Source organism: Mobula hypostoma, chromosome 6, assembly GCF_963921235.1.
Source record: "Mobula hypostoma chromosome 6, sMobHyp1.1, whole genome shotgun sequence".
Classification (NCBI taxonomy): domain Eukaryota; kingdom Metazoa; phylum Chordata; class Chondrichthyes; order Myliobatiformes; family Myliobatidae; genus Mobula; species Mobula hypostoma.
Window position 1 is genome coordinate 178,497,351 of NC_086102.1, and position 24,673 is coordinate 178,522,023.

At 41.7% G+C, this 24,673-nt stretch overlaps 1 protein-coding gene across 2 annotated transcripts in view; it reads right to left on the reverse strand.

The window, feature by feature from the left end:
- Positions 1-24,673, reverse strand: part of LOC134347737 (potassium voltage-gated channel subfamily H member 7-like) — a 579,490-nt gene that overhangs the window by 247,285 nt on the left and 307,532 nt on the right. For both annotated transcript variants that reach the window (XM_063050141.1, XM_063050140.1), the window contains exon 3: positions 2,635-2,787. In XM_063050141.1, the coding sequence (XP_062906211.1) occupies positions 2,635-2,787 (153 nt within the window). The remainder of the gene's footprint in view (positions 1-2,634; positions 2,788-24,673) is intronic.

The window sequence follows — 24,673 nt, forward strand, 5'->3', positions numbered from 1 at the left end:
TAATTATTCCTGCTGTGGGTTGGGAGTTTGAGTCCAGCCCCTGAGACTTAAGCAGGAAACTCTAGTCTTTCACCTTTAGTTAAGAATTAAAAAAAAACAAAGTCACACTTGCCATTTCTGTTTGAACTATGTAACTCAGGTATATTGTGTTACCTTATTGAGACATAAAAGGTGCAAACACATCATTTAGAAGAGTGCAGAGGATTCATGCTTTATGTTTTGATCAATACCTGACCCTCTATTAATATTAATAAACAAGCTTATTTTGTCACTAAGATGAGAAAATCTGCGGAGGCTGTAAGTCCAAGGCAACACACACGAAATGCTGGAGGAACTCAGCAGGCCAGGCAGCATCTATGGAAAAGAATACAGTCGATATTTCAGGCCAAGACCCTTCTTTCAGTCCTGATGAAGATCTCGGCCTGGAACGTTGACGGTTTACTCTTTTCCATAGATGCTGCCTGGCCTGATGATTTCCTCCAGCATTTTTTGTATGTTGCTTGTTTTGTCATTGTTCGACTATATTTTGTGACACTTTTCTATGTATAAATTAACAGCCGTGTTTTCAGCATTACAATTGTGGGGAACAATTCAGAAATACTCTCCAGCATCCAGGACATCTTCAAGGAGCGATGCCTCAAAAAGGTGGCATCCATCGTTAAGGACCCCCGTCACCCAGGACAGGCCCTCTTCTCATGGCTACCATCAGGAAGGAGGTACAGGAGCCTGAAGACACACACTCAATGATTCAAGAATAGCTTCTTCCCCTCTGCCATCAGATTTCTGAATGGACGTTAAACCCATGAACACTACCTCACTACTTTTTCTCTCTCTCTCTTTATGCACTACTTATCTAATGTAACTTTTTAAAATATATAGAGACTTCTGACTGTAATTCACAGTTTTATTATTATGTATTGCATTGTTCTACTGCCGCATAACGACAAATTTCATGATATATCCTCGTGATATTAAACCTATTTCTGATTCTGAAACTGTTGATTTAAGTTTTGTGATATTTTGAGGTAATATAAGTGAACTTATATTAAAATAAATATTTATTTTTCTTCTTATGTACAGTTAATAAGAATAAAAAGTGTTTGTATATAGTGCTTTTTCATATTTGAGGGACATTCCAAAGTAATGAGCAACATATTTTTCCTTCACATTTGTCATTATTCAAAGGCAGTAGGTCTGACAACACAACAAACTCCAGTTACAGTGCTGTTATACCAACTTAATAATCTATATTTTATCTGTTCTTAATTACTAGACATTTTGTCTTGGTTGCTGGAAATAATTCTCCTATTTTCCTTCAGATATGTCTTGTGGGATTTTTCAGGGAGCAAATGATGAGCCCTTACTTAAAATTCCAACCATGCAATACTCCCTCAGTACTGCACTGGATATTTAACAAGGATTTTGTGCTGAAGTATTCAGAATTCATATTCTGGATGAAAGGTAAGAGTGACCCATTGTGCACAACTAGATTATTAGCTTCTTCTAGCAAAAGATTATGGGGACACTCAGTCCTCGTTTATTGTCATTTAGAAATGTATGCATTAAAAAATGTTACAATATTCCTCCAATATGATATCACGGAAACACAAGACAGACCAAGACTAAAACTGACAAAAACCACATAATTATAACATATAGTTACAACAGTGCAAAGCAATACTGTAATTTGATAAGAGCAGACCATGGGCATGGTAAAAAAATGTCTCAAAGTCCCGATAGTCCCAACATCACACGCAGACAGTAGAAGGGAGAAACTCTCCCTGCCATGAGCTTCCAGCACCGCAAACTTGCCAACGCAGCATCCTGGAAGCACCCGACCACAGTCTGACTCTGAGTCCATCGGAAAACTTCAAGCCCCCGACCAGCCCTCCGACACCAGGCACCGAGCACCATCTCTGCTGAGCACTTCGACCCCACCCTGGCCGCCGAGCAACAAGCAAAGCCAAGGCTTCAGGGCCTTCCCCTCCGGAGATTTTAGATCACACAGTAGCGGCAGCAGCAAAACAGGCATTTCAGAAGTTTCACCAGATGTTCCTCCGTGCTCTCACGTCTGCCTCCATCAAATCAGAATTGTGCACGGCATCCTACTTGACAGATAACAGATATTCTTCACTGGAGAGGCCGTGCGCGCTGCGTCGCGCCACCATCTTCTCCTCCTCCTACTACCAGAAGTTCTCAAACTGAGTTCCAGCTGTGTTGGTTTTCCTGGAAGTTCAACTGAAGCGCTAGAGTGCCCTCCGAGTTTCTAACTATGGTACATGGAAAATGAGGCACTGGACTTTTCTACCTGACAATCTCTGTTAGAATACCACATACAGTGATTGTGGCCAGTGGAAGATGGAATATTGATGCTCTGATTGATCAGCCTCTGGTACTTGTTGTCACAGAGGATAAGAAACTAACAGATCAACACTAATCATTTCGATGTAAGTGCTTTCAGAAAATGAAGAAAGATAATTTGAAAAGGTAAAAATGAATTACAGTCCATCAGTAAAAATGAGACAACAATTTATATTATCCAGTTCTAATGACGCAAACAGTGGCCCCTCAGATGAGCAATCTCAGAAATCTGACAGACTAACTCAGTAAAGACAAGGTCAAAGAGACACTTACGTGCATCTTTGGAAGGCGACATATGATTTAAGCCATCTGCAGACTGCAAGGATTTTTCTTCATCGACAAATTCAAAGTTTATAATGAACATTATGACCACTCCTTCTTCGTTTTTTACTGGAATTATGTGGGTGTTGCACAAGAATGTTGATCCTAAACAATAAAAGAAAGATCAGAGGTTAAGAGAAAGATTAGAAGAAAAAACGAACAAGATTCATTTCTACAAACTTATAACAGTGCAAAACTTCATTGTCTAATGGCTTGGCTTCTTTAATGCTAAGCAACATCTGCATAATTATTGAACTGTGTTTAAAACGATTTAACATTTGTTAGCAACAGCAATTTTACCAAAACACTGAAAGGAATTTGTACCTGAATTTATACTGAAAGGATTATGTTGTGAAGTCTTTCAATGGAAACTTATATCTCATCTTTCAGAAAAGAAACAATTGTCAACCCATTTTGCTTTCATTCTCCATTTATTCAAAGGATCACTTTTCTGTACACGGAAATCCTGATAATGTGCATCCGCCTTTGAAATGTATAGCGAGAACCACACTGGTTGTGAGTCTGACTGAGAAAACGAGCTCTACCAATCTCCATGCTCATTGTGAATTTCAAAGCTTTGCCTGAAGGACATATTCATGTGACCTATGCTGTCAAAGTGTAACAGCGTTTATCAGGTCTGATTCAGGGTTCATGACTTTGTTCAGATGTCAATGATTTGTAAGTTCTCCTTCAGGGTTAAACAGCATGAAGCATACCATTGTTTTGGGATTTGAGAGGAAGCAAAAATGTTGATCTCATACTGTTGATAATAGTTTTCTAAAATCTAATTGCCAGATCATGGAAAGATATTTTTTATCTTGTTATTTAATAATTACTGAGGGTGTATTTTTATTTTGATCTTCCTTGCCTTACAAACAACAGTGCCTTTCAAAAATACTTATTAAAAGTAAGTGCTCATTGCCTGAAATCACACTCAATGATTCAGGAATAGCTTCTTCCCCTCTGTCATCAGATTTCTGAATGGACATTGAACCCATGAATACTACCTCACTACTTCTGTTTGTATTACTTTTATTTTTATATATTTTATTTTATTTTATATATATATATCACTCCCGCCAGTAGCCCATTCCACGCACTCACCACTCTCTGCGTAAATAACTTACCCTTGACATCTCCTCTGTACCTACTTCCAAGTACCTTAAAACTATGCCCTCTCGTGCTAGCCAGTTCAGCCCTGGGAAAAAGCCTGTGACTATCCACACAATCAATGCCTCTCATTATCTTGTACACCTCTATCAGGTCACCTCTCATCCTCTGTTACTCGAAGGAGAAAAGGACGAGTTCTCTCAACCTATTCTTATAAGGCATGCTCCCCAATCCAGGCAACATCCTTGTAAATCTCCTCTGCAACCTTTCTATGGTTTCCATGTCCTTCCAATAGTGAGGCAACCAGAACTGAGCACAGTACTCCAAGTGGGGTCTGACCAGGATCCTATATAGCTGCAACATTACCTCTCGGCTTTTAAACTCAATCTCACGATTGATGAAGGCCAATGCTCCATATGCCTTCTTAACTACAGAGTCAATCTGCGTAAACAACAGGAATTCTGCAGATGCTGGAAATTCAAGCAACATACATCAAAGTTGCTGGTGAACGCAGCAGGCCAGGCAGCATCTATAGGAAGAGGCGCAGTCGACGTTTCAGGCCGAGACCCTTCGTCAGGACTAACTGAAGGAAGAGTGAGTAAGGGATTTGAAAGCTGGAGGGGGAGGGGGAGATGCAAAATGATAGGAGAAGACAGGAGGGGGAGGGATAGAGCCGAGAGCTGGACGGGTGATAGGCAGAACATCTTTGTAAGTCTCCTCTGCACCCTTTCTATAGTTTCCAAATCCTTCCTGTAGTGAGGTGACCCTGACGAAGGGTCTCGGCCTGAAACGTCGACTGCGCCTCTTCCTATAGATGCTGCCTGGCCTGCTGCGTTCACCAGCAACTTTGATGTATGTTGGTTGAGTCAATCTGCGTAGCAGCTTTGAGTGTCCTATGGACTCAGACCCCGAAGTCCCTCTGATCCTCCACACTGCCAAGAGTCTTGCCATTAATGCTACAGATTAATGCTATATTCTGCCATCATATTTGACCTACCAAAATGAACCACCTCACACTTATCTGGATTGAACTCCATCTGCCACTTCTCAACCCAGTTTTGCATCCTATCGATGTCTCGCTGTAACCTCTGACAGCCCTCCACACTTTGCACAGCACCCCCAACCTTTGTGTCATCAGCAAATTTACTAATCCATCCCTCCACTTCCTCTTCCATGTGATTTATAAAAATCACAAAGAGCAGGGGTCGCAGAACAGATCCCTGAGGCACACCACTTGTCACCGACCTCCATGCAGAATATGACCCATCTACAACCACTCTTTGCCTTCTGTGGGCAAGCCAGTTCTGGATCCACAAAGCAATGTCCCCTTGCATCTTATACCTCCTTACTTTCTCAATAAGCCTTGCATGGGGTAACTTATCAAATACCTTGCTAAAATCCATATACACTACATCTACTACTCTACCCTCATCAATGTGTTTAGTCCTATCCTCAAAGAATTCAATCAGGCTCTAAAGGCACGACCTGCCTTTGCCAAAGGCATGCTGAGTATTCCTAATCATATTATGCCTCTCTAAATATTCATAAATCCTGCCTCTCAGGAACTTCTCCCTCAACTTACCAACTATTGAAGTAAGACCCACTGGTCTATAATTTCCTGGGCTATACCCGCTCTCTTTCTTGAGTGAGGGAACAACATCCGCAATCCTCCAATCCTCCGGAACCTCTCCCGTCCTCATCGATGATGCAAAGATCATCGGCAGAGGCTCAGCAATCTCCTCCCTCGCCTCCCACAGTATCCTGGGGATACATCCTGTCTGGTCCCGGTGACTTATCCAACTTGATGCTTTCCAAAAGCCCCAGCACAACCTCTTCCTTAATATTTACATTCTCAAGCTTTTCAGTCCACTGCAAGTCATCCCTACAATCTCCAAGATCCTTTTCCATAGTGAATACTGAAGCAAAGTATTCATTAAGTACCCCTGCTATCTCCTCCGATTCCGTACACACTTTTCCACTGTCAAACTTGATTGGTCCTATTCTCTCACGTCTTATTCTCTTGCTCTTCACATACTTGTAGAATGTCTTGGGGTTTTCCTTAATCCTGTCCACCAAGGCCTTTTCATGGCCCTTTCTGGCTCTCCTAATTTAATTCCTAAGCTCCTTCCTGCTAGCCTTATAATCTTCTAGATCTCTATCATTACCTAGTTTTTTGAACCTTTTGTAAGCTCTTCTTTTTTTCTTGACTAGATTTACAACAGCCTTTGTACACCACGGTTCCTGTACCCTACCATCCTTCCGTCTCATTGGAACGTACCTACACAGAACCCACATGCAAATATCCACCGAACATTTGCCATGTTTCTTCTGTACGTTTCCATGAGAACATCTGTTTCCAATTTATGCTTCCAAGTTTGTACGCACACCATACCTATTTTCAAATTCTTAAAATTGATGGCATACATCTGTGCCATGAACTTTGCCTCACGTGGTCCTGAGCCCGGCTGAGAAAGGAGGAGGGTTGGGCATGGAGCTAACAACCCCGTCCTGTAAAAACTAAGATATACAGGAACACCAACAGAAGCTTCAAAGTCCTCATTCTGGGAGAAGAAAGATCTTCAAAGATGGGCTATACCTGGTGCACCTTGAAAGACTGGCCCAGGATAGAGGACTCTGGTGAGCTGCTGTCAATGGCCTATGCCCCAGTCGGGTGAAGGACTTGATCAGCCACCAACCATTTGTGCCTAGCTCCTGGAATTTGCAAACAGAAGAGCTATGTCAAGGGAGCAGACAATATGCTAGAAGAGAGGAAGAGCGCAGAACAAGAAACAAAGTTGAAATTACGCTGCCAATTGATCTATTGCATAGAAGATTAATGTGAAGTTTGGTTCACACAGTATGCTCATGTTCAAATCAGTTCCAAATACTGGGATGAAAATCATCTCTCTGTTGACTACAATGACTCCATAAGCACTATTCAAGTATGCTTTCCTTCAACATTACTTTTTGGCTGAGCACAATTGGACTCAACGCGCTCTTGAAATTAATTATTTACGGTATTCAGTGGTTTTATTTTGTTCTAAGAGGAATAATTTTTATGTTTTAATTGGATTTGTGCATAAATTGACACAGTTTACATGATTTATTTTGTGTCCAACATCTTGGGGGCCTGTAAGAATTTTATTAAGATTCAGAGGAATCATTTACTGCTTCCTTTTGCATAAATGCTGCCTGATCTGCAGATATTTTCTGGCATTTTCCATTTTAATTCTTACTAAGATTTGGCTTCTTTGCACTGAACCCAGCCAATACCTTGTGGCCAAAAGCACTTTTTACTCTCTCCTAATATCTCAAATGATTGTTTGAATTTTTTAAAAAAGTAAGTAATTTTAAAACGTTGATGCTTCTAGGAAAATATATATTAAGTTAAAACATGTTTAACTGCTACAAGATAATCAAAATCATTAATAATAACTAAAATAATATTAAAAATACAAATTACTCATCTTTTTAATGAAACCTGGTGACCGTGCTTAATTGCCGATGTCTGACAACAAAAGAAAAATTAAAGACCCCGATGGGTGTGACTAGAAATAGAGATCATACGTTTAAGGGGAATCTGAGGAGGAATTTCTTCTTCACTCAGAGGGAAGCACGAATGTGGAACGAACTGTCTGCGGAAGTGGTAGACGTGGGCTTAGTTGTAACAGTAAAGAGAAATTTGGATAGATACATGGATGGGAGAAGTACGAAGAGCTATGGTCTGGGCCTTGGTAGATAGGACTGGGCTGACATGGTCTGTTGGCTCAGTAAGCTACAAAATATTCCTGAATTCAGGAGCAGAGCGATAGATGGATACACCCACTTGTGACTTGCACTATGTTTTGTATTTCTACACAGCAGTGCAAAGACATGGAAGCCTGGAGTGTCCTAACATATTGTGTACAGTTCTGGTCACCTACCTGCGGGAAAGACATCAATAAACTTGAAGGAGTGCAGAGAAAATTGACACAGATGTTGCTAGAATTTGAGGACTTGAGTTACAGGGAAATATTGAAAAAGTTAGGACTTTATTTCCTGGAGTGCGGGTGAATCTTATGGAGGCATACAAAATTATGAAGGGTGTAGAAAGGATGAATGCATGCAGGTTTCTTTTCTCCACAGGTTGGGTGAGACTAGAAATAGAGGTCATAGGTTTATGGTGAAAGGTGAAATATTTAAAGGGAAAAATGAGGGGGATCTTCTTCACTCAGAGCGAAGTACAGATGTGGAATAAGGTTGTCACAATTATTGTATACATATATTTTGTTTGTTTGTTATGTGCCATGTCCGTATGACGTAGTCGATCATAGTCTTTCCATGACCATATTTGCTCTTGACAAATTTTCTGCAGAAGTGATTTACCATTGCCTTCTTCTGGGCAGTGTCTTTACAAGGTGGGTGACTCCAGCCATTATCAACACTCTTCAGAGATCATTTGCCTGGCGTCAGTGGTTGCATAACTAGGACTTGTGATATGCACCAGCTACTCATACAACCATCTACCTTCTGCTCCCATGGATTCACATGACCCTGATCGGGGTCTAAGCAGACAATGTACCTTGCCCAAGGGTGACCTACAGGCTAGCGGAGGGAAGAAGGGAAGGCTAGCACCTTACACCTCCTTTGGTAAACAGGTATCTCCACATACCATGCATGTAATATAAATCAGATCCTCCAAAAGCTATAATGAGAAATATCTTCCTGCATTTACCACTGTAATGGTGAAAATCTGACAGCAGCTCCTGTAGTGTAAAAGCACAAGCCCAGAAATTGCAGAATTATTCTGGGATCCTTCATCTGGTGTGTTATTTTCCAATGTTCTTCCCTGTCATCTAAAGGTATGAGTGAAGCGATTAAAGTTTTAAAATATAAAATGAAAATGCTCATCAGATTAGGAGGCTTTGTGGAGACAGAAACAGAGCTTGTGATTCCGATCAATACTGTTTCATGAGATCTCAGATTTCTCATTAGTTATGAAGGAAATTCACTCAGCTGAAACATGACGGTTTCTCGACAAATGCTGCCTGACCTGATGAGTCATTTTCAGTTTTCCAGTGTTTACAGTAATTTATTTTGTAACAAGAATTTTAGGTGTGAAATTTTTTTCTGTTGTGATCAGAGTATGAGGAATATGTTTTTAAATGGTATGCTAAGAAACCATTGGCCTCTCAAAGTCCAACCCTATGTCCATGTCGAGAGAGGTGGAATCGGATAAGGCCGGCTAAGAAGGCTATGTGAAACTGTAGAGTGGATACATTGGATTACAGAAACCGCACCATCAGATATGTGAGGACGAGGGAGATGGGAGGCCATCGAAGGCCTATACTCCATGAGGAGCTGAGGGTCTAAGAAGAAGATATCATTGCAACTTAAGGCCTCTCTACTCATAGGAACAAGCTAATTTTCTATGCTTGTATTGCCATTCATTCAAATAAATAGTCCAAAATTTTATGGGCTAGAAATGCAGTGCTGGGTGGTAAAACTAAACGGGTTATAAAGTAGTTCAGTGCATTTTACCTGCCTCTGAAGTACATTCATTGATAGTTTCTTGAAAAGCTTATTTAATTTCAGATCTCTTTTAATTTTTTTTGCATTTCATACCTAAAGAAATGTTTAAGATCTTAGTTAGGAAATCATCTATTTTACTTCTTGATTTGATGCCTGTGGAAAAATGTTCAGTTTGCTTGTCTGCATGATGAAGTTACTGCTTCTCGACACCAGAGTTCCCTTAGAACTGACAGCAAATGACGACAGAGAAGAGGTAATGCCACAGAGCTGGTCTGTTCTTTGTGGACAGTAAACAGTCCTTCTAGGTGAGGGTACACTTCACCTGCGAGTGTCTCCAGGTCATCTACATCTGGCGCTCCCTCCTCGAGATCAATGAGACCTGATGCAGATTGAGGGTCTGCTTCATTGAGCACCTTTGTTCTGCCCACCTCAAAAGGTGTGATTTCACAGTGGCCACCTGGATTAATTCAACTTCCCATTCCCATACTGTCATGGCAGTCCATAGTCCCTTATGCCGTCACGGTGAGGCCATTCTTATGTGAAGGAACAAGATCTCATATTCCATCTGGGTCATTTCCAACCTGATGGCATAAACATCTATTTCTCTAACTTCTGGTAATTTCTGTTCTTCCATTCCCCATTCAGGCTCGCCATTTATCCCATCTCCTCAACTCCCCATCACCTCTCTCTGGTGTCCCTCTTCCTTCCCTTTCTTCCATGGTCCACTGTTCTCTCTTCAGCCCTTTACCTCACCCATCTATCATCTCCAAGCTTCTCATTTCATTCTCCTTCCCCACCATCCCACCTTCCCCCTCGCCTGGCGGAAGGAACAGTGATTTATTTCCAAAGTCAGGATGATGTGTTTCTAGGAGAGCAATAAACTTATGGTCTTTCCATACTTTTACTGCCCATGCCCTTCTGGCAGGTGGAGGTTCTGGATTTGGAAGGAGCTGTATGCTATTCAGCTTTACTGACAAACACTTATTTAGGGAAGTAGAGAGCATCTCCTCACATTCCTGACTAGAGCCTTGCAGATGGTGGAGTTAGGAGTTGAGTTATTGTTGCAGGGTTCTTAGCCACTGATCTGCTCTCATTGCCATGTTTGTATCAGTTCATCTCTGATTTGCGTAAATAGTGACTTGCACACTTTATGATAAATAGGACCAAATCAGTGTCTATGTGTATAATGAATTACTTTTGACTTTATCATTAGTACAAACACAGATGATGCAGATACAGAATTGTGCGGAAGTCTTAGGAACTTAGATTTTTTTAATGGTTTCATATGGTCTGGCCTCCACAGAGCCCTGACTTCAACATCATTGAAGCTGTCTGGGATTACCTGGTGAGACAGAATTAAGCGAGACAGCTAGAGTGTGCAGAACAATTATGACAAGTTTTCCAAGATGCTTCGAATAGTGTACCAACTGATTAGCTTATAAAACTGCACGACAGTGTACCTAAGAGAATTGAAGCAACACACACAAAATGCTGGTGGAACGCAGCAGGCCAGGCAGCATCCATAGGAAGAAGCACAGTCGATGTTTTGGGCCAAGACCCTTTGTCAAGACTGAAGGGTCTCGGCCTGGAACATCGACTGTGCTTCTTCCTATGGATGCTGCCTGGCCTGCTGCGTTCCACCAGCATTTTGTGTGTGTTGCTCGAATTTCTAGCATCTGCAGATTTCCTCGTGTTTCCTAAGAGAATTGATGCAGTTTTAAAGGCAAAGGGAGATCACACCAATAAGTGATTTGATTTAGTTTTTTTCCTGTTTACTGTTCTTTAGAGTAATTTTTTTGTTTATTTAGAAACTTTTCATTTTGCTATTTTTGAAAGAATCTTCGCTTTACAGAATCTTTTTACATGTGCCTAAGACTTTTGCACAATACTGTAACCAAGAAGAAATTGATAACACCTGGAATAATTCAATAATCTATTCAATTTATATTTATGTCACTAGCTTTATTACACATTACATTAATTTGCAGTGAGCATTTTGTGCACTATGTATGGTTTCCTTAAATGGAAGTTTTTGTTATAGTTTGAACTTCTACAATGCGAGGATCCATTGGGAACATTTATCAGGAGCTTTGCATATGTAAAGCCCTTAGTATAATTAAGGATTTTACCTATCCATCCAGCATGGTCTTTGAGTTTCTACCATCAGACAGGAGACTCCATTGCATAAAATCAAGAATAGTCAGGATGGGAAACAATTTCTTCCCTTAGGCCATCGTGCTTCTGAACGCCCCATCACATCGCATTTGAAGTGTCATTGGTTAATCTGTTCTGTACTACAAAATTTTATTTATGCACTTTAGTTTGTTTATTTATGAGTAATCCACCTGTAGATTTCATACTTACTTTCTTTTATAAGTTATTATTTGTTATGTGTGTTACGCATACTACAGTGCTTTACACTCTGGTTCGGAGAAATATTGTCTCGTTTGATGGTATACGTGTATATAGTTAAATGGCAATAAACTTGACTTGACGTGAGCTGAAGACACAAGAAAGGTAGCAACTTAATGAAATTATATTAGATTATATCGGTTGGCTGCCATCTGATTAAAATGTATTTTCTGCTCATGTAACCAGAAATTATATGATTAGAAAGAATTAACCTTCCTGTTGGTTGCATTAGTTTACATTAGGCTTTCATATGACAGGTGAAATATAACTAGATAATTAACTTCAGAAAATTGGTACTTAAATGAGTAGTCTAACTTCTTAAAACAAATTGTTTCTTATTTACTGTCATTGCTATATTATGCTTTTCAATCAATTGAGCAGATTGTCTTCTATTATGATACATGCCATGACACCAAAAAGCTTTCTAATAATACAGGCATTCTATTCAGCATGCAGGTTCAGTGTTAAAACGGTTTCACCCAAGAATGATTCTGTCATGCACGAAGAAGCAGTTGCTTTGATCACGTCTCCCCCACAATCTCAATTACAAATGTGACGGAGACTAGAAAATTCATGGTACTCTGACAATAATGTAATTTTTCCAGTTTTACTTACCTGCACTTGGTGCCAATATTGACATAGCACAGTGAATGGCACATAACAAACAGCCCAGCATCATATTTTATCTTAAGCTGCAAGGCAGAATAACTGGAAGTGTGAAGAGGGCAGCTAGGGAAAACAGTAACAAGGAGGTTGAAGAGCTAGATATGATCAGGAATCCCAGTGCAAAGGGCATTCTGAGTGCAGGGCCAGTGAAGGCCAATACAATATTAATGACCTTTGTAAAGGGTTACTTTTAATAGAAACTCAGCAGCTTCAGAAGAATTAGACTATTTGAAAACCTCAAAGGCAAGAGTTCACAGGAAGAGTCTATGGTCTATTTGAAGAAATTCATAGAAACTTTTAGAAAGTACTTTTTCGCCACTGACCTGCCCTCTCTGCACTGGCCGCTCAAAATCCGGAGTGTGGCTGGGGCACCACTGAGAGATCCAACTGCGTCAACTGCCTGTCACCTTTTCCAGCATTACATTTGTACCTGGATGCACCGGGATAGGAGAAATTGCTGGAGGTTTTCTGAGAACTGTGGGCACTGGAATGGGTTAGAATGCTTTGTAGACAGCAAGGGTAGCATGTTATATTAAGTTTTTTTCTTGGTTAATGTTAGATAGGGTAAGAGCAAGCAGGCTTTTCTCATTGAGGTTTGGTGGGACTACAACAAGAGGTCGTGCGTTAAGCATAAAAAGTGAAACTCTTAAGCGGAGCATGAGGGGAAACTCTGCACTCAGAGGGTTGTGAGAGTGTGGAATGAATTGGCAGTGTAAGTGGCGCATGTGAGCTTGCTTTCAATGTTTGTTTGGATAGGTATATAGATTGTAGGGGTATGGAGGGCTATGGTCCCAGTGCAGGTCGATGGGAGTAGGCAGTTTACATGGCTCAGCACAGACTAGATGGGCTAAAGGGTCTGTTTCTCTGCTGTACTTTCCTATGACTTCATGATTTTAAGTGAATAGCATCAATTTAAACAAGAAGCGGAAGCAAAACAGAAGGTACAGGAGTTCTCAAGCAAGGTGAGAATCTATAGTGCAGGTTCAGCACAAGGTGCTGCAGTCTCATGATACCCATTAGATATCGTAACAACAACACAAAATGAGAAGTTGAACTGTGCTGGATCTGAGGAAGGTCCCATTACTTTAGTTATCCTCATGCATCAAGGGCAAGAGGATAACTATGGAGAAGGTAGGTCCACTCAAGGACAAAGGGGGGACCATTTACTTGGAGAGGCAAGATGCGGATGAAGTCCTTAATGAACACTTTACATCAGTATTTACCAAGGAGAGGGACATAGAGGTTAGGGAGATCAGTGCTGAGTGTATTAATGCGCTTGTGCATTTCAAGATAAAGAAGGAAATAGTGTTGGGTCTCTTAAAGAGCCATAAGGTGGATAAGTCCCCAGCACTGGATGGAATATCTGGGATATCCTCCAGGTGATTGACAGAAGCAAGTGAAGAGACTTGATCAACATCTTTATGTTCTCTCCAGCCACAAGTGAGGTCCTGAGGACTGACAAATAGCTAATGTTGTTCCATTATTCAAGAAGGAAACCAGAGATAATCCTGGAAACTATAGATTGGCAAGTGTCATGTCAGTGGTAGGGAGGTTACTGGAGAGAATTATTAGCAATAGGATAGGATTGGTGAGATAACAAGTGTGACTGACGAAGGTGGATCGATGGATGTTGTCTACGTGGACTTTAGTAACGGGTTTAACAAGCTCCCTCATGGGAGGCTCATCTTGATGATTATGAAGCATGGAATCCAATGTTCCCTCTCAGGTGTGCATGTGTGCGCACACACACACCTTTTGCTACCAGCGCACAAAGGAATTTAAACTGCGCACAAAAGGTTGTCATTACCTCGTTGCATGTTAAATATATTTCACGATTGTACACAATCATATTTCCTTTTCTGGCTTCTGATGCAGACGGTGGTGACAATGTGGAATTTTTGATGATTTAGCTGCAGATTTCAGAACTGGCTTATTTATACTGTTCTTATTGAAGTGGGCACATGGCCAACTGGTTAGGGCATTGGACTAGCGACCTGAAGGTCGTGAGTTCGAACCCCAGCACATTGCTCTGCGATGACACTGGTGCCAAGCTGTATGTGTCCTAATGCCCTTCCCTTGGACAACATCGGTGTCGTAGAGAGGGGAGACTTGCAGCATGGGCAACTGCCGGTCTTCCATACAACCTTGCCCAGGCCTGCGCCCTGGAGAGTGAAGACTTTCCAGGCACAGATCCATGGTCTTACAAGACTAACGGATGCCTTTAATTTAATTTATTGAAGAAATTATTGGTTCACTATGTCAAATTTCAAAGAAACAAAGGGCGTGTAGCGCAAAAGAACTGCTAGTTCTCTTTCATTTAAAGCGGATGGCTTAATGAAACAGTAGAAACAACTACACTGAAAGCTCATGAGGTCAGGAATATGCAGCTACATATTGGATGGTTAAGAAGACATATGGCATGCTTGCCTTTATTAGTACTGGCATTGAGTTAAAAATCAGGAAGGTATGTTGCAGTTTTATAAAACTCTATTTAGGCCACATCCAGAGTATTGCATACAGTGCTGGTCAGTCCATTATAGGAAGGCTATTGAGACTTTGGAGAGGGTGTAGAAGAAGTCTACCAGGATAAGAGGGCATGAGCTCTCTAAGAAGAGAATGGACAAACTTGGGTTGTTTTCTCTGGAGTGGCAGAGGCCGAGGAGAGATCTGATTGAGGTTAGATTAGATTAGATTATGAGGACACTCAATCCTCATTTATTGTCATTTAGAAATGCATGCATGCATTAAGAAATGATACAATGTTCCTCCAGAGTGATATCACAAAAAAACAAGACAAACCAAAGACTAACATTGACAAGACCACGTAATTATAACATATAGTTATAGCAGTGCAAAGCAATACCATAATTTGATAAAGAGCAGACCATGGGAACGGTAAAAAAAAAGTCTCAAAGTTCCGATCGACTCCCGATAGTCCCCAATAGCAGGTGGCAGAAGAGAGAAACTCTCTCTGCCATAAACCACCAGGCGCCGACAACTGTCGATGCATTGGAAGCACCCGACCACAGCCGACTCTGAGTCCGTCCGAAAACTTCGAGCCTCCGACCAGCCCTTCAACACCGAGCACCATCTCTGCCGAGCGCTTCGACCCCGTCCCGGCCGCCGAGCAACAAGCAAAGCCGAGGATTCGGGGTCTTCCCCTCCGGAGACTCTGGATCACACAGTAACAGCGGCAGCACAAAAGGCATTTCAGAAGTTTCTCCATTCTTTCATGTCTGTCTCCATCAAATCAGGATTGTGCACCCTACTTGACAGATTACAGATATCATTCACCGGAGTGGCCGTACAAGTTGTGTCGTGCCGCCATCTTCTCCTCCTCATCAGGTTTATAAGATTATGAGAATATATATGTTTTTCCCAGGGTGGAAATGCCTAACACCAGAGGATTTGCATTCAAGGTGAGAGGGGGTAATTTCAAAGAGGATGTGGGGGGTAAGTTTTTTTTACAGAGAGTAATGAGTGCCAGGAATACACTGTCTGTGGTGGTGGTCGAGGCAGGCACATTTGGGACACAAAGGTGAGGGAAGTGGACATGATGCATAGGGGATTAGCTTAGTTGGAAATTTGATTATTAATTCAATTGGTTCAGCACAACATTGTGGTTGAAGTGCCTGTTCCTGTGCTGTACTCTTCAATGTTCCATGTACCTTAAGGCATACAGAGAAAAAACAGAAAATGCTGTGGATGTTCAGCTAGTCAGGCAGCATCTCAGGAAAATGAAATAAAATTAGCATTCCAGGTCATTGAGACTTCAAATGAAAGGGTTTGAACTTTCTTGAGGATTCTAAATTGACCTATGAATTCTCTTTCTCTCTTCACAGATAGAAACATAGAAACATAGAAAATAGGTGCAGGAGTAGGCCATTCGGCCCTTCGAGCCTGCACCGCCATTTATTATGATCATGGCTCATCATCCAACTCAGAACCCTGCCCCAGCCTTCCCTCCGTACCCCCTGACCCCCGTAGCCACAAGGGCCATATCTAACTCCCCCTTAAATATAGCCAATGAACTGACCTCAACAGTTTCCTGTGGCAGAGAATTCCACAGATTCACCACTCTCTGTGTGAAGAAGTTTTTCCTAATCTCGGTCCTAAAAGGCTTCCCCTCTATCCTCAAACTGTGGCCCCTCGTTCTGGACTCCCCAACATCGGGAACAATCTTCCTGCATCTAGCCTGTCCAATCCATTTAGGATCTTATACGTTTCAATCAGATCCCCCCTCAATCTTCTAAATTCCAACGAGTACAAGCCCAGTTCATCCAGTCTTTCTTCATATGAAAGTCCTGCCATCCCAGGAATCAATCTGGTGAACCTTCTTTGTACTCCCTCTATGGCAAAGATGTCTTTCCTCAGATTAGGGGACCAAAACTGCACACAATACTCCAGGTGTGGTCTCACCAAGGCCTTGTACAACTGCAGTAGTACCTCCCTGCTCCTGTACTCGAATCCTCTCGCTATAAATGCCAGCATACCCTTCGTCTTTTTCACCACCTGCTGTACCTGCATGCCCACTTTCAATGACTGGTGTATAATGACACCCAGGTCTCGTTTCACCTCCCCTTTTCCTAATCGGCCACCATTCAGATAATAATCTGTTTTCCTATTTTTGCCACCAAAGTGGATAACTTCACATTTATCCACATTAAATTGCATCTGCTATGAATTTGCCCATTCACCCAACCTATCCAAGTCACCCTGCATCCTCTTAGCATCCTCCTCACTGTTAACACTGCCACCCAGCTTCATGTCATCCCCAAACTTGGAGATGCTGCATTTAATTCCCTCATCCAAGTCATTAATATGTATTGTAAACAACTGGGGTCCCAGCACTGAGCCTTGCGGTACCCCACTAGTCACCGCCTGCCATTCTGATGACTTGTGAGCTGCTGAATATTTCCAGCACTTCTATTATTATTTCAGATTTTCAGCATCTAGTATCTGCTTTTTGGTTTACAACAGTCAGGCTATCTATAGAATTGATAAATTGACCGAATCAAACACAGGCTGAGTTAAATACTTTGACATAGGTTTGCAGAATAATGTGAAGACAGTTTCAAAGCTCAGAAGGAGGTTCGAGTACCGTGGACCTACTAATAGCAAGCGAACTCAGCATAGCTAAAATGTAATGAGATGGGCTGAAAACAGTCTTGTCAAAGTTGAAAGCATTGGAGATGATCCAGAAGGTGAAAGTCAGAAGTGATGAGCTTGTATGTCAGTGTGAAAGATGTAAGGTCTGGTATTACAGTGCATTAGAGTAGGACTATTACGCCCAGTGTTGTATCTCGGTGGAATATGGCCGGAGTCCAACAGCAAAAAGTGCAATATCCAGTCTACAAACACGTTTCTCGATCGTAATATGACCAGGATTGCACCATCCATTGTTAACCAGAACAGCAAGCCCCCAACTCCTTTACGCTTACCACTCTCAGTGCACTTCCGGTCAGACCGAACGGCCTGGAAAAGTTTTGGTCGGGTATGTCCTCGTGCAGCCCCGTTTCAGTAAAACACATAATATTGCACTCCCAAAATGTTCTCTGACTGCTGGCTAGCGCCGTCAACTCATCCATATTATTACCCACCATACCATACCATACCATAGGCAGTGTGGAAACATGGGAACAGAGATGGGGAGACTTAAAGAACAACTAAAGCAGAAATTATAACCTGTATACTCATGGTTTGCTGTAATGTTCCAGCTACCGTGTATAATCTGTTGCTCATGCAACTTTCTAAATTATATCAACAACTTGGTGCAAACTGGGGACAATAAGACAGCGTAATCCAACTTCGTATTAGTCCATAAATATTGATCCAGTAACTGAATGTGAGGTTCCAGCATCTGCAAGTTTTCTTCTGTTTGGGATGTGAAGTTTGATGTGGATGAAAACAAAGGGAGGAACAATCCATTGAAATGAGCAGTTCGTGGATTGTATCATATGGTAAATCTATTAATACATCGCAATGTTGAAACTGCAGTTTAGTTGAGACCTGCTGTCGTCTATGAAGTGTGTTCAGTTTCCAATTCTGTCTATTTACTCACACCTACCACAATGCAAAGGCACTACAAAGGTGGTATTGTACTGGATATCTGTGGATTGTTAAAAATGCTGAAGAGCATTCAATGGCCCCAAGCACATCGTCAGCTCGAATTATGAGTCTGAGATGTGCAGGGATTTACCAGATGCCAAAGTGGTTCTGGGAATTCAGATGGTTGTCTGTACAGGGACAGCTCCTATGCTGGGCTCAGGTGGACTGAAGAGTTGGGTGGTGGGTTTCTAATGTAAAAATGCACCAGAGACCATGCTGGAACAAACAGATTGGCATAAGGGGTAGGCAGGCAGGCAGTAGTGCAGAGGCAAGGAAAGATCAATTGCAAATTTATCAGCACCAGAAGATTACCTACTTTTATTACTTAGTGTTGCAAATGACATTGAGCTGAAAAAGGGGATGATATGAACCAGTATGCATGCTTTTTCTTAACCCTTTTTAAAATTACCATTTTATGTTAATTAAGGTGTACAGCTATATGACTACAATTGTGTAATGAGATCTACGGCAGTTCCCTATCAGCCTCAATATCCTTATTTTTCAAAGAAGGATCTATTTCCACTTTGAATAGTTTTAATGTACTACCCTCTACAGCTGGGGTAGAGTATTCCAGAGATTTACTTCTCTCTATGAGAAGAAAGTTCTATGTAACTTGGTTTTAAATGGTTCTCCCTCTTATTTGAAATTTTGAGACTCTCCCACTAGTGAAAATATCATGTCACCTACCTTCTCATGCACCTTTATGACTATAAAAGTGTCACTGAGGTCATCTCTCATTAGGATATAGAATAGAATATAGTACAGAATAGGCTCTTCAGCCCATTATGTTGTGTTGACCTTTTAACCTACTCCATGATTAACCTAACCCTTCCCTCCACATAACTCCTTTTTCTTTTCTTCCATGTGCCTATCTGTGTTAAATGTCCATTTCTGCCTCTACTACCACTGCTAGCAATGCATACCACGCACCCACCACTCTCTGTGTAAAAAAATCTATCTCTGACGTCCCCTCTACACTTCCCTCCCAAAATCTCAAAGTAATCCTTCTATTAGCCATTCCTCTGGACTTGATAGAATGCAGGCCACAATGACCGCAGTGAATTCAATGATGCTTGATTATGTGCACATTCCTAAACCTATCTTCAAGTAATGTTGTAATCTAACAGCAAAGATCACAAATGTGGTTCTTGTGATCGCTGCATACTTATCACACAAATTTATATCCAAAATTTACATAACATTAAGAAGAAACAAGTTAAAGTTAAAATAGTTGTATTCACACATATTGTGATCTCATATTGTGTTATTCTACTTTCTTGTGTTTACATTGTGATCGAAGGATCAGAGGTGGGGAGGGACAGTAACTTTAAATTCCTGGGTGTCAATATCTCAGAGAAACTGTCTTGTCATTTGTCTTGTCTTGTCTTATCTTATCATTGTCTTGTCTTATCATTTAAATATTATTGCAAAGAAAGCACAACAGTGCCTCTACTTCTCCAGGAGTCTGCAGAGGTTTGGCATGTCATCGAAAACCTTGGCAAACTTCTATAGATGTGTGGTGGAAAGTGTGCTGACTGGCTGCGTTACAGCCTGGTATGGGAACACCCATACCTTGAGCAGAAAATCCTACAAAAGGTAGTGGCTTTGGCCTGGTACATGATGGGTAAAACCCTCGCAACCGTTGAACACATCTACATGAAAAGTTGCTGTAGAAAAGCAGCATCCATCATCAAAAATCCTTAGCCCCCTCCACCCCAGCCCCAGGCCATGCTGTTTTCTCGCTGCTGCCATCAGATAGAAGGTACAAGAGCCTCAGGACTTGTACCACCAGATTCAACAAGAATTACTGCCCCTCAACCATCAGTCTTTTGAACAAATGGGGATCACTACACTAATTTAAGGTCTCTGTTATATTTTTATTTCATGCTCCTTATTTATTGCTATTTACTTACATCTGCATTTGCACAATTCTTTTTCAAGTTTACAGTTCCTGAGATTAACAGTTACTGTTCTATAGATTTGCTAAGTATACCTGCACAAAAGGAAAGAATCTCAGGGTTGTACGTGGTGACATTTATGTACTCTGATAATAAATTTTATTTTGAACTTTGAACTTTGATGTCCGTATTATGACCATGTTAAGTTTTATTCTTTTCCTTTTCTTTCAAGGATGAAGTTGAACTTATTAACACAGAACAATCCACCACAGTACAGGTCCTACAGCCCACAATGTTGTGCTGACCTTTTAACCAACTTGAAAATCAATCTAACTTTACCATCCCACCTCTAATGGATTTTTGGAACTGAAGTTATTAATTTGAGCCCAAGTTCTAAAGTGCAGTATAAATTGGCAAGAGAAGATCTGAACAAAATTTCTTCTTTTCTCAGTCTTCATTTGTTCGTTATGTGCCATGTCAGATGACATAAGTGATCATGGCCTCTCCTGACCATGACTGCTCTTGGCAATTTTTCTGCAGAAGTGGTTTGCCATTCATTGCCTTTTTCTGGGCAGTGTCTTTACAGGATGGGTGACCCCAGCCATTATCAATACTCTTCAGAGATTGTCTGCCTGGCATCAGTGGTCACATAATCAGGACTTGTGACATGCATCAGCTGCTCCTATGACCATCCACCACCTGCTCCCATGGCTTCACCTGACTGTAATTGTGGGGGGGGCTAAGCAGGTGCTATATGTTGCCCAAGGGCAACGTGCAAGCTAGCAGATGGAAAGGGTGCCTTACACATCCACCCTGCCACCCATTCTCGTCTTACATAACTTTTTAATTTAGATGCTATTAGATCTGTCTTGTCAGTCAACAGATTGTTTATTTGTTTCCTGATGCCATTGTCAGGTTCAAATTGCATTCATTCAGCATTCCTAATTCAGGCATTGGCTGGCTGCAGGAGTTGGTGTATTCCTTCCTGTGGATGTCGGGTGTTGTTTTAAAGGTTCAAAGGTTCATTTATTATTCAGTATACAACTCTGTGATTCGTCTTCTCCTGATAGTCACGAATCAAAGAAAACCATGGAAATCATTCAAGGAAAAACATCAACCACCTCCCCCGCACAAAAAAAAACAAATCTCGCAAACGCCAAACCTCTAACCCCTCCCTCACAGAAAAAACTAACAGATTTCTCCACATGGAAAATGGCAACACGAACATCAAACTTTGAACTAAAGGGGATTAGATATATGGAATTAAGTAAAGGCCTGATGCCCATGGTTCTGACACTAGTTAAAGTTGCATAAAATACAAATATCAGTTTACATTTCAATCGGGGAACAGGAATCGAAAGACTGATACCAAATTCAAAGTAAATTTATTATCAAGGTACATATATGTCACCACATACAACCCTAAGATTAATTTTCTTGTGGGCATACTCAATAAATCTATAGAATAATAACCTTAACAGAATCAATGAAGGACCGTCCGACTTGGGAGCTCAGTTACACTGCACTAACATGTGTGGGTGCTGAGCATTTTTGATGATCACACTTAGAGCATATGTCCAGGACTTCCATGCCTTCGAGATGTGAATACACAGAGGTGCTCAGGCATAAACAGGGGCACTGATCGACGTGCAACACACACTTTTGTACACTACATCAACAAATTAACTTGCGCATGTGTGACTTATGGACAATACGTCTCACTTGTATAGAAACTGGCCTTCATTATGAATGTAGTTCTTGTTTTAGTGACGTTTAAGGAGTCCTCCCTAAGAATGTACAAATCCATGGTGTCTGAAGCTGGAAATGATCTGCAGGTAGTTGTCTTTTAAGTTAAAAACCTTCCTTTAATTATTCCTGGCTGCCAAGTTTCTCTAGTAGCTGATCATGAACAATCTCCCACTGAATTAACTGACTACTTTTACAGGTGCATCTATATCTACCTTGGGGAAGTTCTCACTGAGGGGATTTCTATCAGTCTCCTTCAACTGCTCACCCTCACTGTTTCTGCTTCCTTCTTACTCCTTGATAGTCTGACCAAACTTCGCTTCCTCAGGGACATTACTTCCCTTGATGAATATTTCCAGCTTAAGCCCATCCCATGTGGATTTTAATTCCAAATTCAACCCGTCACAATTTGACCCCAGCCAGGGTCTGAGATATGTTCAAACTATCCATCATTTCTTAAAGCCTATCCTGAGCTCTACCCTCAGTGTCATGCAATGACACATTACTCTTAGCCGCATCACTTGCTGTAACAAAGAGCATTTCTTTCTTACGTAAAAGACTGCAAACTCACCGTACTCTTGACTTCCAAAACCCCTCCTGAGCTGTGTCCCCCCCCCATTTTCATTTGATTTCATATCCTCCCCCAAATCCAACCCCCACACCATCTTCACCAACCTCCCAATCTCCTGTCAATCAGTCCTCAATAGACTCCTCAGCTTTCCATTCTTGCTCTTGCCCCTTAATGAATTCTTGGCCCAAAGTGATACTGATTCTTTCTTTCACTGCCTTTACCACTGTGCTTATTTTGTCAGCCAGGAATCCTCACTTCAGACTGATAGCCCTTTCTTTTATCTTCAGTATTACTGATCCACCAAGCTCCTGCACAGCCTCTTACCCTCACTTCAACTATTCATTGCAAACTGCCAATGAAAATTTTACCACCTTGCTTTCTGAATTCCCTTGTACACTCCACAACTCACTCCTTCCCCCAGCTCTGCCTTGAAAACAGTAAGCGTTGCACAACTCCCTAGTTCTGAGGATAGGTTTTTAGCCTGAAACGTTGCAGAGACATTGCTTGACTGCCAACTTTTGCAAAGTTCCTGTTCTGTTTCAGATTCCAGCATTTACAGTTTTAGTTTATTACCACTCTTCCCACTAACTCCACTCATCCCTCCAAGTCCTGATCGTGCACCCCTTCCTCTTACGTCCTGATCTTGCAACCCTTCCCCCACTTGCTCTCAATCATCTGACTGATGCCCTGACAATTCTCTCTGCTGCCCCCAACTCACATCCTCCTCAACTTGTTTCTTCCCTACTCTGTGTGATGGACAACACACACTAAATGCTGGAGCACCCAGCAGACCAGGCAGCAAGAGTGCAATGAATGAACAGTTGGTGTTTCGGGTTGAGTCCCTTCATCAGGGCTGGAGAGAAAGAAGGAAGAAGGCAGAATAAAATGGTATGGTGAGGGCCATGAGCTGGTGGATGATAGGTGAATCCAGGTGAGAGGGGGAAAGCAGGTAGGTAGGGCAGGGGGTAAAGTGGGAATGATGTGGGAAGTTGGGTGTTGATAGCTGAAAGAATCAGAGGATTGAACAAAAAGGAATATAATAGGTGAGGGCAGTGAAGGGAAGGAGGTGGCGAACAAGACTGAGGAAGGTGTGGGTGATGGGAAGGGAATGAAGGTGGGTGAGGGGAAATAGAGAGATAGATAGATTATTGAACCCAAAGAAAATTACAGCGTCATAGTAGCATTACAAGTGCACAGATATAGATATTAGAGAGAAGTACAAAGATAAGTTACCACAAACAGCCTCACAGGAGGGGGTCATCACTTCCCCGGCTATCGTTGACTCGTTGTAGAGCCTAATGTCCGAGGGTAAGAATGACCTCATATAGCACTCTTTGAAGCAGCGCAGTTGTCAGTCCATTACTAAATGTGCTCCTCCGTTCAGCCAAGGTGGCATGCAGAGGGTGAGAAACATTGTCCAGAATTGACAGGATTTTCCGAAGGTTCCTTTGTTCTACCAAAGCCTCCAGTGTGTCCAGTTTGACTCCTATAACAGAGCCAGCCTTTCTAAATGGTTTATTAAGCCTGTTGGCATCAGCCATGTTGATGCCATTGCCCCAGCACACAACTGCATGGAAGATTGTACTGGCAACAACAGACTGGTAGAACTTGTGAAGGAGAGGCCTGCATACTCCAAAGGACCCCTGTCTCCTCAGGAAGTAGAGGCCTTTCTTGTACTCAGCCTCTGTGCTGGTACTCCACTCAAGGTTGTCATCTAGTTGCACTCCCAGGTACTTGTAGGTCCTCCCCACAAATAGTAACAACGAGCAATGCAAGCTTAGTCTTCCTAAAGTCCATCACTATCTTCTTTGTCTTATTAATATTGAGCTGTAGATGATTCAGCTTGCACCATCTGACAAAGACCTCCACCATACTCCCCTCCTCCCTTTATACACCCAACATCAGAGTCATCAGAGAATTTTTGCAGATGACATGACTCAGTGTTGTAGCTAAAGTCTGAGGAATACAG